Here is a 14,147-nt window from a genome sequence, read left to right on the forward strand (position 1 = left end):
AGTCTTCCAGGTCATTGTGATATAGTAATTAGAGTAACTGAAAATGAATATATATGAGTGTTTTGTTTATTTCATTCATTTTGTCTCTTACTAGAGGGTAAACCAGTCAGGTTTTCCGTTGGTATTTTGGAGCCTCCTTTTCGGGTTGGCGTGCCTTTCAACATGCCACTGGACTTGCATGATGAATTTGGTCATTCAACATCACCCGTGATTGGAATTAAACCAGTTCTTGAAGCTAGGTGTTGCTTTTTTCTCTCAATTTTTCATCTATATAATTTAAGAGGAGTCTGAGATTTATTTTCTTGATGGGGCTTTTATAAACTTTTTGTTTTGTATTTATTATCTTCAGTGACCTTACAGTTGGTTATGAATCATTAAGGATTGACCCTGGATTTACTATCAAAGGTGTTATTGCTAGAGGAAGGCTGGACAACTACCAAGGCAAGGTAAATTGTTTTAGGATATGTTAATATGTATTGAATTCACTTTAGCTAAAAACAAACAAACAAAAAAAACACTTTGTTTAAAAAAAAAAAAAAAAACACAAGAAAACACACATTTCTTTTTTAATATAAATGGCAAGATTTATTGTTTTTTTACTGTTGCTAGATTTTTTTTTTTAACTACAATAACACATTTACAGTAATGTTTGGAGGATTGTTATATTGCTTTCCCAACCTTCATGTGCAGGGCCGGCCCAAGACTTAATGCCGCCTTGGGCGAAGTTTAAAATGCTGCCCCCCTCCCTGCCGACGCCGGGGGGGTGGGCGGCATTTTAAACTTCGCCGACGCCATTATCTACCCTCCCTCCCTATTATCTACCCTATCCCCCCTCCCCCCCTTTGTACTTACCTTGAAACAGTCCTGCGGCGCCCCTCTCTCTCCTCCGCTTCAAAAAAAAAAACAAAAAAAAACGCTTGGGGCAAAGTGCCGCCCCTTCAAAAGTGCCGCTTGGGGCAATTGCCCCACTCGGCTCCATTGTAGGGCCGGCCCTGTTCATGTGTATGGGTTTTTTTCATTTTATTTATTTTTTCTGATTTTCTACAGAATTTCATACTGAAGGTGACACTACCTGGATTAAAAGAGGACACTCAGAATATCAAGCTACGGTTATTACCTGGTGAGTACCTTTTTTTCCTTTTTCATATTTTGAAATTATTAGGTAAGCTAAACTTGCAAATGAGTTCTGTATAACAGAAAAATGTAAGTCATGTTTTTCTTAAAACTACAGTCAGACCTTGCTTAGCATCTCAGATAGGTTCATGAAACCTGCGACTTTAAGTGAAAGGATATAGGGACACTAAAGTGGTCTGCAGAGAAGGTAGGGAGACATTGACCGCGCGGGTGAGTGGTTATCAACATTAGAACTAAATAATGTTGAACAAAACAACTGAGGACTAACCGTATTACAAAAAGAGAACTTGTTAACAAAAAACTTTGCATAACCTTAGTTTATAGCATGTATAGCATGACTTAATTATTAGCAATACAATGTAGATGCGACTGGATGATATAAACTGCATATCAATTAACCAAAAAAAAATAGAAAAATAAGAGTGACAATAAATAAAATCAATAAAAGTATAAGCTAATTAGCGAACAGAAAAATACCTTATATAAATAGTCTCAGGTTAACTCCACAGTAGGTTAAGCGAGATGTCTGTTTAACAGTTCAATTGAGATTCCTCTTCTAAATCGCCAATGCAATATATGGTTTTCCTAAACTAGCCTTGATGTATAATTCCAAATCAAGAAATTCAGTATGAGTCTTTGATTTGGTTGTGATATGTGTCATCTATGCAGTAGCGCACCTAGCGGGGGGCGGTCCGCACCGGGTGCCGCTCATCAGGGGGGTGCCAATTTGCCGGCACCCCTCCAGAGACGGACAGTAATGTCCGCCGCTGGAGGAGCAGGCTCGCAAGGGAGCGGTATCGGAGGTCTTTAACAGACCTCCGGGTCCCTTGAGTGATTTTAAGCCTGTTCAAGGATCTTCCTTGTCTGCGAGTACCGTATTTGCTCGATTATAAGACGACCCCCCAAAATCTGAATATTAACTTAGGAAAAAAAGAAAAAGCCTGAATATAAGACGACCCTAAAGGAAAAAAGTTTTACCAGTAAATGTTAATTCATGTAAACTATTTTTTTAAATAAAAGCTATGATTGAGAAAAATATTTTTTTTGTTTTTATTTCCTTGTATTTTCCAACCTGTCCCCCAGTTACGCACATCTGCCCCCAGGCTTGCCACACCAATATGGCACTGTGGCCCATGATATGCCTTTTAACCCTCTATATGCCACTGTGCCCCATGGTATGCCTTTTGACCCCCTATGTGCCACTCTGCCTCCAGAAATGCCTTATACCCCTATATCCCATTCTGGCATTTAGGGGGTTAAAATGCATATTATGGGGCAGAGTGGCATATAGGGAGGTATAAGGCATTCCAGGAGGCAGAGTGGCATTTAAGGGCGTTAAAAGCCATTGTATAGAGCACTCTGCCTCCAGAAATGCCTTATACCCCTATATGCCACTCTGGCATTTAGGGGATTAAAAGGCATATTATGGGGCAGAGTGGCATATAGGGAGGTATAAGGCATTTCAGGAGGCAGAGTGCTCTATTAAATGCCCCCTTAACGCCACTCTGCCTCCTGAAATGCCTTATACCTCCCTACAGACATTTGCAATATTTGTATTGATACAATTCTCTGAAAATAAATCCATGAAATAACAGAACAAAGCATTCAGAATTGCCAATTAAGGCCAATATGCATACACATAGTGTAAAAAGTTTTTGTCTTCTGTCTGATTTTATATTTTGTAAAAAAAGAAAAAATGGTTCTGCACTCAACTCCCAGGAAGCTGGGTGCTAGCAGGAAAAAAGGGACAACATAAAACCTCTTGAAGCATACAAACAAAGAAAAGGAACCCCATCACTCCAAACGGCTTCCAGTCTCTAGGACACTTTATTACGCGAGAACAAACAAAAGCAACGTTTCGGCCGAAACGTTGCTTTTGTTTGTTCTCGCTTAATAAATTGAGTCTGTGGGGCAAAATAGAAAATACAAATATCTGGTCTTTAGCATTCTCTACCATATAAATACTTTAATTTCCAAAAAAAAGACTTACTGTTACATGTTCTAAAAACAAAAATGCATCCCAATTTACTGTCGACAGAATCCCAAAGGCATTCAGGCAGGGCAACCAATGTAGAGTGCATTCAGTGCATGAAGCAGCTGGTGCAACTTTCTTGCATTTACTGGACTGACCTGTTTTATTGTCACGTTACCTGACAATGATTCAGTTGCTATGCTTCCCACCTTTTTTCCCCTGCTGCCTTCATCTCATTCCCATAGGTTTTTGGGTATGCCAAACTAAAAATGCAGTGTTCATTATGGCTACTACCTTTAGGCAGAACAGTTTTTTTGTTTTTTTTTATTGTACCAGGGCATTAACGATGTCTGCAACCTGTGTTCTAAAAATTAAGAATTAAAATCGCATCTAAATGTTTCCACAGGGCCGCCAAAGAAACTAAATGTGGCTCCGGATTCTGATGTCTTGTTTATAGAGAATGGGACACCTTTCCCTTTCCGCGTTGAAGTCTTAGATGAGTCCGACAATATTACAGTGCAGCCTAAATTAGTAGTTCAGTGCAAGGTGAGTATGTGTTGATACCTTGTTAATGATTGTAAAATGCAATTTTTATCTTCTACATCAAGGCCAGATTAAGGAACCTGGAGCACTTTCACAAAAGCACCTCTTTTCCGCGTCAACACAAATAAAACCTAACGTAACATAAAATAAAACCTCCGCAGTCCCTCATGATGTGGCAACGGTTCATATTAAGTGCTGGTAACACAATATGTCCCTAATCTAAAGCCTGGTCACTACACTTGATGCATTTCACTGTGAAATGGGCACTGCGCATGTGGAAGACAATGAAGTGCCAATCTGTTGTCACATAAAGTAGGCCTGTAAGCAAGTTGCACAAAACTCCTGATTAAGACTGCCCCATATATAATCTATAACATATTACATTTACCACACAACACAGGTGGGGGGGGGGGAACTAGGCTCTTATGATCCTCTAAGCCTGCCCAGAGTTTTTATCAGTGTTTGCACATCAAGACACTTGTTGCCTTTGGGCTGCTGTGCTCTCATCTGCAGAGTGCCATCTCTTTCGCAGCCTTTGACTGGGCACACAGGCTCATTAAAATGGCGAGTAATAAGAGACGATAAATGAAGGAAGGGAGGGAAGGATGAGACTGAGCTCACTCTGTGACCCAAAGCCCTCAAATTCTTCTTTTGTAATCATGCAGCTAAACCACTTTACTAATGTATCAGTTTGACATCTCTTACGGACCTGGATATTTTTTTTTTTTGGTAAGACATGCATAACATATATATAGATAGATATTAACATAGTTTGGAGAAGGCATATAAGTCTGGTAATGTAGATACATGTTGTAACATGAATGTTGCAGAACCTTGTAATCCCTCTTTATTGATAATTTCTTTTAAGGGCAGGGTTGGTACGGAATGCGTGGGGAGGTTTGTTATAACACCAAAACACCCCCCCCCCCCCCCCCCAAATTATACTGGGCTTGTGTGATTTAACATTTAACCTGTGTGTTTTACTTTGCTGGTCAGAAATGCATTTGACTTGTCATTACAAAATACTGTTAGTCCCATAATTATTATTTAATGTTTTTATATAGTGCCTTCATATTCTGTAGCGCTGTACAACTGGTAGACAGGACATAACAAGTAGTATATAACAACAAGAAACCGGTGAGGAGGGCCCTGCTCAAACGAGCTTACGATCTACATTATATATGTGGCATCTACACTACTGGACTAAAACAGCTACTCCTAACTACACGAGGTTACCTTTTGAAATAAATATCTCCTAAATAAATATACCAATTCACAAACAAAACAGCTATAGGTAAATTTAACCCCTTAAGGACAATGAGCGGTCCCGAAACCCATTGAAAACAATGCATTTTGAGCCTGTAGATGTCATTAAGGGGTTAAAAAATTAGTTATACTAAACACTGGGTATTGATGGGTATCATGAGTGCATGATATAAATGAAAGATGGCATGGCATAAAAACGCAACCTTGAGTAGTTATCTCCTTTCTATGAACTGACAGTGTGTTAAATTCTGTCCTTTCCTTATTTAGCTTTTTTGTTTTTAACATTACACTTCAATTCATTCCATTTCACCCGTACAAATTTTCCTTCAGTTTCATCCTTACTTTTTAGCATTGCTTTTCTTCTCTTCAGTTTATGTTGCATGAAGTACGCATGTGTGCAGTATTTTGAGATGCATAACAATTCTTCATCTTTTTGCTCCCTAATAGTTTTCTGGAGCTTCAGATCTCCCGGTTTACACGCTAGATTGCAGCAATACAGGAACTGGCATTTTAACAGGCCTTGCTATTAGAGTCCAGGATATAAAGAAAGTAAAAACACTGAAAGCAAGGATTGAAATAGTAGTAAGTATTGCATGCTTTATTTTATATCTGGCTTAGTGTGTTATTTTAAAATGTATTTTTACTCCAAGAAATAGTGCATCTTAAGTATCTAACAAATTAGTAAAAAAAAGTTAATATCATGTATTACCTGAGATACTGTAAATGGACTAGACAAATTATTTAGGGTTTTTGCTACGTCTCTATCTCGTGATCTCTCCCCTTTCTCTTTACCCCCTTTATTTGTCCCCTTTCACACTCTCTCTTCCATTTCTCTTTACTTTCTATGTTTCTATATTCTCTCACCCTCATTTTTCTTTTTTTCCTTCTTTCTTTCTTCCCTTTCTCTTTCAACTCATTCTCTCTATCTCTCATTTCTTTATCTCCCCTTCATGTTTATATCAGTTCTTTTCACTTTTTTCTTTTTTATCTCTTATCCTCTTTCTCTCTCCCCATTCCCTTTATTGCTTCTCTGTGTTCTCCCTTTTCTCTCTTTCACTCACCCGTTTCTCTTTTATCTTTCCTGATTTTTTTTGATCTCCCTTTCTCATTATATCTCCTTTTTGTAGTTATCTCATGTCTTCCATTCCTCTTTATCCCTCCTCCTACTTCTCATTATCCCTCCTTCTCTCTCATTATATATCTCCTCTTCTTTATCGCTTCATTTTGTCCCAATCTCTCCTCCTCTTTATTATTATATTTGGCACACACTGTTTCCCTTGCTTCTCTCTAGTAACTCACATATGTACTGACACACACCTTTACACACATTCTCACATTTGTACAGTTACACACTCCTGCTTCTCACTGAGCTGGTTACAAGGGATCTTTGATCTCCCTAGCCAGCCTATTTACACTATGGAGGCTCTGCTGATTTATCACAGCCCTATAGTTTGCGTTAGAAGGTGTCATAGTGCCGAGGAGGGGCAGCTAGGGGGGAGCATTCTTTGTAATGGCACAAGTAAGCCAAAACTTGGGACACTTCTTAGCAGGGATTGCGTTGTAGGACAAGCTATTACCGTATTTGCTTGATTATAACACAACCCTGATTATAAGACGACCACCCAAAATCTGAATATTAATTTAGGAAAAAAGTTTTACCAGTAAATGTTAATTCATGTAAACTATTTTTTTTTTTTATAAAAGCTATGATTGAGAAAAATAGTTTTTTTTATTTCCTTTTATTTCCATCCTGCCATTTCCATTCCAGTTATGCACATCTGCCCCAGGCTTGCCACTCTGCCCCAGAAATGCCTTATGCCCTCTATATGCCAATGTGCCCCATGATATGCCTTTTGACCCCCTATGTGCCACTCTGCCTCCAGAAATGCCTTATACCCCTATATGCCATTCTGGCATTTAGGGGGTTAAAAGGCATATTATGGGGCAGAGTGGCATATAGGGAGGTATAAGGCATTTCAGGAGGCAGAGTGGCGTATAGAGGGTTAAAAGGCATATCTGGAGGCAGAGTGGCATTAAGGGGGTTAAATGGCATTTCATAGAGCACTTTGCCTACAGAAATGCCTTATGCCCCCCATTTAACACTCCCCCCCCACCCCAATTTACCGGTGTTTCTGACTCCCCAGGTAGACGTCTACGCGATACGCGATTCGCGTAGACAACTTCCGCTGCAGCCGGAAGGAGGTGCGGTTAGCAGCGGGGGTTGTCTGCGTCCATCGTGCATACACCCTCCGACTGTCAGAGAGAATTACCCACACCTGTGGTCCCCTGCAGCGCTGTGGGGATCTGGATGTTAGACCTATTTGAGGTCTGATTATAAGACGCCCCGATTATAAGACGAGCATTTGCTCTGGGAAAAACTTCGTCTTATAATCGAGTAAATTTCTGGCCTTTCATGGCTTCTGGAGTTGTTCTCATATCTCTGTCTCTATATCATCAGCCTACCTAATGGCAAATCCAAATTAAAATACGTAGTAAGTATGTCACCTGCTTTGCTATTCTTTTAACCTGCAAGCTAAAGAAAACCTCATCTGCTGAAGATGCTACACCTCCCTTCTCCTATCAGGATTTGTGTGCAGCAAAAATAGAATTGTAAAATGTAAGTGTTAACATGTACCTTAGTTTTTCTCTCCTAATTCTCATTTCCTAGACTTGTTTCATGATATATAGATATGTCTAACTGTATATATTTTTTTCATTAAAGGGATGTAAACAAGTAAAAGCTGTGGAGAAAACTATAAAACTTCAACCCAGCACCCGTGTGGCAAAACTTCTAATTTTATGTGTCGATGGTGAAAAGGCAATCCAAATTAAACATAAAGATGAGATTGAATGGGTTGCAGGTGACACCATGCAGAATCTTATTTTTCAGTTGTATGATGAAGGTGATAGAGAAATTAATATTACTTCAGAACTTGCTGAAAAAGTCAAGGTATGTCAATGTACTAGCTTTTAATATGCATTTAGCACATTTGCGTTTGAATTCGTATTCATGTAGCTAACATCCTGCTCCTGCAGGAATATAGATATATATAGATATATACGCTGAAGCGCGTAACGTGTAAAAATCACTCATCTTTAGCATAGCTTAATACAGAGTTCCAAGCTGCATCTGGAAGCAACACCAGCACTAGCACTGTTCATGGGGAACTTTTATGAAATAGGTTTCCATGGCAGAGCAGCTGCACACAAGTCTGTGCACAAAGCAAGGTCCATAAAAACATGTTTTTGACAACTTTGGTGTAGAGTTCCCAAAGTCCTGACTTTGACGCTATTGAACACCTTAGGGATGAATTAGAACCGCAATTGTGAGCCAGGGCTCCACGTCCACCATCATTGTCTTGACCTCACAAACACTCATTTGGCTGAATTGGCACAAATTCCCACCCACACTCCAAAATCTAGCGGAAAGCCTTCCCAGAAGATTGTAGGCTGTTGTAGCAGCACACAGACAGATTTACCTTCATATCAAATGATGTTTAATGTTTTATGTTTGGTTAACTTTAGGAATAGTATCTACTTCAAAAGAGTAGAAATCTCCCATACAGGTGGTTCTCAAATATCGTATAAAGTTGGTGGACCTTCTTAGCCGGCGCCTTGCCTTTATTTATCTTGCTTAAATTGAGTACTTTTAAAAAAAAAAACAAAAAAAAAAACATTAAGGCTTTCAGTTAGGGCTTTTTTCTGTACCCGCTGTACAGGCCTACAAGGAATTTATCCATGACAAACATTCAATTTAAGCATTAAGAAGACAATTGAAACTTAAATGTCCTTTTGGGATATTTACCAGAACCCAAAAATGCATGTATGGGTTAACTGTATCATTAGCTTTTTATTTAGTTTTCTTTTCTTTTTGACCTTCTTAGGTTAATTGGACCCCCAATGTTCCCAAGGAGAATTTGGTGAAAGGTCTTTTGCCTGATGTTGAAGTATCAAATTCAGTGAAGGACATTCGCTATTGTCAAGTGTCTTTTCATGATGATCATGTATCTCTGGAAAGTGCCTTTACTGTCAAGTATGTGTTGGGGTTGTAGTGCATCAATATAATAAGATAGCCTAGTAAACCTAGCTTATACCCTTGGTGGTGTCGCCAACAGGTTTAGTCCTGCAGTCTGGTTAAATCTGACAGGGTGCTCTGCAAAATAATATCAAACAGAGCAGATTGCGTATACGCAGTTGAATAAAATTTTGCTTATAGGAACAAATTGGACACAGGTCGAATATAGCTCAATGCTACTCGGCATGATTCCATTCAATTAAATATTAAGTCAATCGAGTGTAGCGTTTTCCATTTTTTTAATCTCGTAGATATAACATTAATGCTGTTTTATCTAGCTAAAAAATGTGAATGGCATGCATTTTATGATATTAAGAATAACGTAGGAAGTTTTCAAAAACTATTACTCAAAGGAATATTACACTTGTACTTTGACATTAATAGCAAGGTGTATTTAAGTTAAAATATGACAATGTAATGTTAACATTTTCTGTAGGTGACAGATTCAACTAAAAAAAAGAAAAAAAAAAGCCCCATATTTTTGGAAATATTTACTTAAGTTTATATATACCGTTGTGTGAAAAAGAAAGTACACCCTCTTTGAATTCTATAGTTTTATAAATCAGGACATAGTAACAATCTGTTCCTTAGTAAGTCTAAAAATTTGTTAAACACATGACGTTACAAAAATAAAGCCAAAATGGAGAAGCTGTCACACTACAACTCATAGTACAGCCATACTGCTATTTCAGACCATGTTTGCATTGGGCAGCTGCCTGCAACATCTAATTTAGTATGTATTATACAACCAAAACGTTTGGATCATCGCACACACTGAACACTGATAAATAAACACAACCTGTAAGTGATGTACATTTCACAATCTTATGCAGTTGATACAGTGAGGAGTTGTAAGTGTCCGTGGGATAGGTGTAAGAATTTTTAAACACATAGTAAAGCCAAGGATTGTTTTCCTGAGGTCCCCAAGAGCAGTGGCACGTATTGTTTATCTGCATTGCTATTTCAGGAATCACATTATCAAAATAAACTGCACCAATGCTCTTGTGTTTCGATGGTTACTTTATTTCAGGCCTCTTCCTGATGAGCCAAAGCATTTGAAATGTGAACTGAAAGGAACTAGTGATGTTCATATGGGTGAAGAGCTGAAAAGTGAAATTGGTAAACGACACTTATTTTCAAATTATCAAAACCAAAAAATCAATATAATAACCTACACACATTTCACTGTTGTATATTAAGGAAACCCTACACTTGTGCAATTGCAAAGAGTGCATAAATAAAACATGTATGCATGTATGTTAGCGCTTTCCTGTACATGTCCAATAATAATTATTCAATAACACTACAAATGCACAAGCTCTTTTTGTTTGCTTTTCTGGAAAATCAAAAAACGGAATGTCCTGCTGAATTACAAATGCTTTTCTTTTTGTTTTACAATTTATAGAATTAATGCTTACAGACCAATTTGGTAATAAAATACAGTCACTGTCCTCTTCGTGTGTGAGTTACCTGGGTGTTTCAGGACCAAACCTTGACAAAAGCAATTTAAAAATGACATACCAGGTATGTTAGACAATTTTTATATCTAATATATTATAGTGTGTGTGTGTGTGTGTAGATATATGTATATAGATATTATAATATACTTGTTTGAGTCATGTTTTGCTTTCCAGAATAAATATGGACAATTATATATATATATATATATATATATATATATATATATATATATATATATATATATTATATAACTAATGTCATTAGATGTATTTATTTGACTTATCTTTTTTTTCTTTTTTTTTTCTTTCCTAACAGGAGGCCACACAGTCTATGTTCGTCACTGGGATAAAATTTCACATTGGTCCTCCAGAGGATAAAGAACTCTGCTTTGCATGGCGCTCCTTTTCATGTTACATAAGACTAAGTCTTGTTGCCGGTGTTCCTGCCATGTTGGATGTGGTAGACTGGCCAAAAACAGAGGTAAGTTTGGTATTTCTATAAAAAGTAATATTCACAAGAATTCCTTCCACAAGAGACCAAAAATATAATCTTTATTATCAAGTTTATGTGTACACATTCCTGCTGTCTCTTAATATTTTATTGCAGCGTATTGTGTGACATTTATTAATTAAGAATACTTTATGTGAAATGAAAAGTCTTTTGAAGTGTTATTTAAACAAGTGTTTGTCCAACAATAAATTTGCAATAATTAACAGTAGTTTTTAAATCTATTATGTTTACATTTTTGGTACACAATATTGTCAGATATTTTATCATAGAAAACATGTATTCCATATATTCTGTACTTTACATGAACACAAAATGCAGTCAGAGCCATTTTATTTTACTTAATCATGTAGTGATGATTTCTTTTTGTGTTTGTTCCCTCTATAATAGAGAACAAAGAAGTATTCATGTATATAGATGTTTCAGTATGTATGATACAATTAATGTTATCTTCCATGAGAAAGTTAAGGAGTAGACGCTGCATATCTTTAGAAATGTAATTTGGCATGGGGGATACATGGTAAGACTACCAAGGCCTGAGTTACTATCTAGGAGGTAACACCTGGCGATTAGGGTGACCAAGGATAAATTCCAAACACATATGTAATGGTTTTAAGTTAATTCTTAGACCAGAGCGTCTCTCACAGGTAAATTAAGAAATTACAACGGTGTAAATATGAGTAGAAATCCTAATTTTAATGGGTAAAACCTACCGTTATGATTGGAGAATTCCAATCAAGAGGTGGAGGCTATGATAATAAGCTCTGTTTTTAAGCTTATGTCTTGGATAATTGAAAAAAAAAAGGAAAAGGACGGACTGATTCACCAAATTTACCCCAGAGAATTGGAATCTAAAGATCCTGGCACCATATTTCACTCTTAGAGTTACTTGGAGTTCTAACCTATATAACGTTTAGAAAGTTATATTCTTTCCCACTTAATTTCTTGCCACTGAACCTGGATTAACTTCTACAAGGACCAGTTGGACAACAGCAACAAGTGGTGGTAAATATAATTGTTTTATTATTCTGAATAGAGATGAATTTTGTCTTCTTCATATAGAATTCCCTGTTTCTGGGAAATAATATATTGCATTATTGTATATGACGGCTTGTGAGACTGCAGCTTATAACCCGTGATAATAACAATAATGAAAAGGTATTTTTACCTGTAGATGAAGTTTGACATCATTTGCATCTATTAGGAATTTCACTAATACTCGTAGACATTATTAAATTATTTTTTAATTTGTTATATTAGTTAAACTAATATAAGAGAGATAGTGATATCTTTATTACTGCCCTGATTATTATCAATTTTTGGTTGCTGAGTGGACTGGAAATTAATTGTGTGTTAGACTCATATCGATAATATATTGTATTTAAATTGATTCAATTTTGACATGTTTTAAGAACGTTGTGTTTTATATTATGCACTGTGTGACTCATACATAGATTTGATAAATTGTATTCACAATAAATAAATATTTTTGATTGACTATCGTGGCGATATCTATCTAATTTGAATTCTAATTTTCGGCGATCTGAAAGAATTTAGGATCGGAGATAAAATATAGGGTATCTCCTTAAATTAATATTGTGGATGTGGTACTGCAATGTTTGGTAGCGTCATTATTTTGTGTGTGTGACGAAATTGGTTTTGCCTATTTTGTCTCATTAATATCCCTAACAATATTAAAAATTGCCTAACATACCTGGTATGTATTGACTCTGTCATGTAGTTGCATAGGAGGAGGTTGTCAAGGAGTCTCCTATATGTCTTTGACTGCACGTTTCCTTAATGAGTTCCTAGACAGAATCCAACTGTGTGATACAACCGGATAATAAATAAGGGCAAGTGAAATAGTTTTGTTTTTTTCTGTCCTCTTTGGAATGCAACTAAAATTTCAAATATTTTAACATGTAGGGTAATGTACTTTCATTAGATTTTACTTAATTCTGATGTAGAATAATGCATATTTTACATTTGTTATTTCAGTCAATTATAACAGTCACTGGAAAGCCATTGGAAAAGCCTCTTATTGTCCAGCTGTGTGATGCATGGGGCAATCCAACTTTAGAACCAAATGTGAAAATTGTTCTGGTTAAAGACAATGCACTTAAGGTAATCATACCATGTATAAACTATTCTAATATGGATACTTTTTTTTTTTTTTTCCTTTAAAGATCTAGTTCTCTTTTTTAGTTGGGGATTTATTACCTGTATATTTAGTATTATACTATTTGTTAGAAAACTGTGAAGGCCATTCTATAACATTTAGTTGATTTTGAGGTTTTCTGTTTAAAGTTGTGAAATCCAAATTCTTTCAAGCGTGTTTACTTTCTAGTCGGGTAACATTAGATTTCCATTGTTGATACATAGAAGAAAATGTTGTTCCATTTTGCTGTGCCACTGGTTGTCACATATTTTCAAAGCAAAATAGAGCCATTTTCTTTTTGTAATGTCCGTAATGATGAGATTTTAGCTTGGTTTAACAACCAATGACGTGCCAGTTACATCATGAAAAGTTGTTCCTAGTGTGGTGTTTCACCAAATAGAACACAATAGTTTATCTACATTAAAAGGTATTTATTATAAGGCAACACAGCAAAACACACTTATCCCAAATACGCACACAGCCAAACCCCACAGATCAACAATCCGCTTTTTATCTCTCTTCCCAATCTTTCTCTCGCTCTCTCTTGCCCCCACCTTTTCTCTCTTGCTCCCCACCACCTTTTACTCGCTCACACGCATAGTTTGTGATTTAACTCCATGTCCCCAAACAATGTTTGTAGTCGTAGTTGGTTGCAACTGCTAAAAAACTGCAATGAAAGCAACAGGGAACCAGCTCAGCTAAGGGGGGGGGTGACGACGCTCCAGTGGGTTTATGTAAACTAACCAGGGTAGAATGCATATTAAAGTGCTTTAAAGGGAAAAGAGGAAAGTTGTTTAGGAGAAACTTTTGGTTGCTTTAAGCCGACCAATGGCTTAAGACAGGGGTTATTGTTGGATCCCTAGAACAGTTGTGTTAAACCGTGCTTTAGCTGGTCTGCAGAGAGCAAGAGTGGACCATAATCATGGTTTACATCTGTATAGATTTAAAGAAGTATCATGATCATAGACAGACGCATTCATAAAAAAACAATATGGAAACAGGAGCTCCTAGTTTTTAGACCATGGTTGCAA

The 14,147-nt window shown here is 36.9% G+C and overlaps 1 protein-coding gene across 1 annotated transcript in view; it reads left to right on the top strand.

Annotated features, from left to right (window-relative positions):
- LOC149287844 (structural maintenance of chromosomes flexible hinge domain-containing protein 1-like) overlaps positions 1-14,147 on the top strand; it is a 47,467-nt gene that overhangs the window by 15,561 nt on the left and 17,759 nt on the right. The window contains exons 20-30 of the mRNA XM_089492436.1: positions 95-239; positions 350-446; positions 1,048-1,120; positions 3,513-3,652; positions 5,363-5,497; positions 7,638-7,865; positions 8,800-8,948; positions 10,021-10,109; positions 10,396-10,514; positions 10,767-10,935; positions 12,970-13,082. Coding sequence (XP_089348562.1) covers positions 95-239; positions 350-446; positions 1,048-1,120; positions 3,513-3,652; positions 5,363-5,497; positions 7,638-7,865; positions 8,800-8,948; positions 10,021-10,109; positions 10,396-10,514; positions 10,767-10,935; positions 12,970-13,082 — 1,457 coding nt within the window. The remainder of the gene's footprint in view (positions 1-94; positions 240-349; positions 447-1,047; positions 1,121-3,512; positions 3,653-5,362; positions 5,498-7,637; positions 7,866-8,799; positions 8,949-10,020; positions 10,110-10,395; positions 10,515-10,766; positions 10,936-12,969; positions 13,083-14,147) is intronic.

Source organism: Sceloporus occidentalis, unplaced genomic scaffold (assembly GCF_023333645.1).
Source record: "Sceloporus occidentalis isolate IW3139 unplaced genomic scaffold, rSceOcc1.0.p SCAF_56, whole genome shotgun sequence".
In the NCBI taxonomy this organism is placed as follows: Eukaryota; Metazoa; Chordata; class Lepidosauria; order Squamata; family Phrynosomatidae; genus Sceloporus; species Sceloporus occidentalis.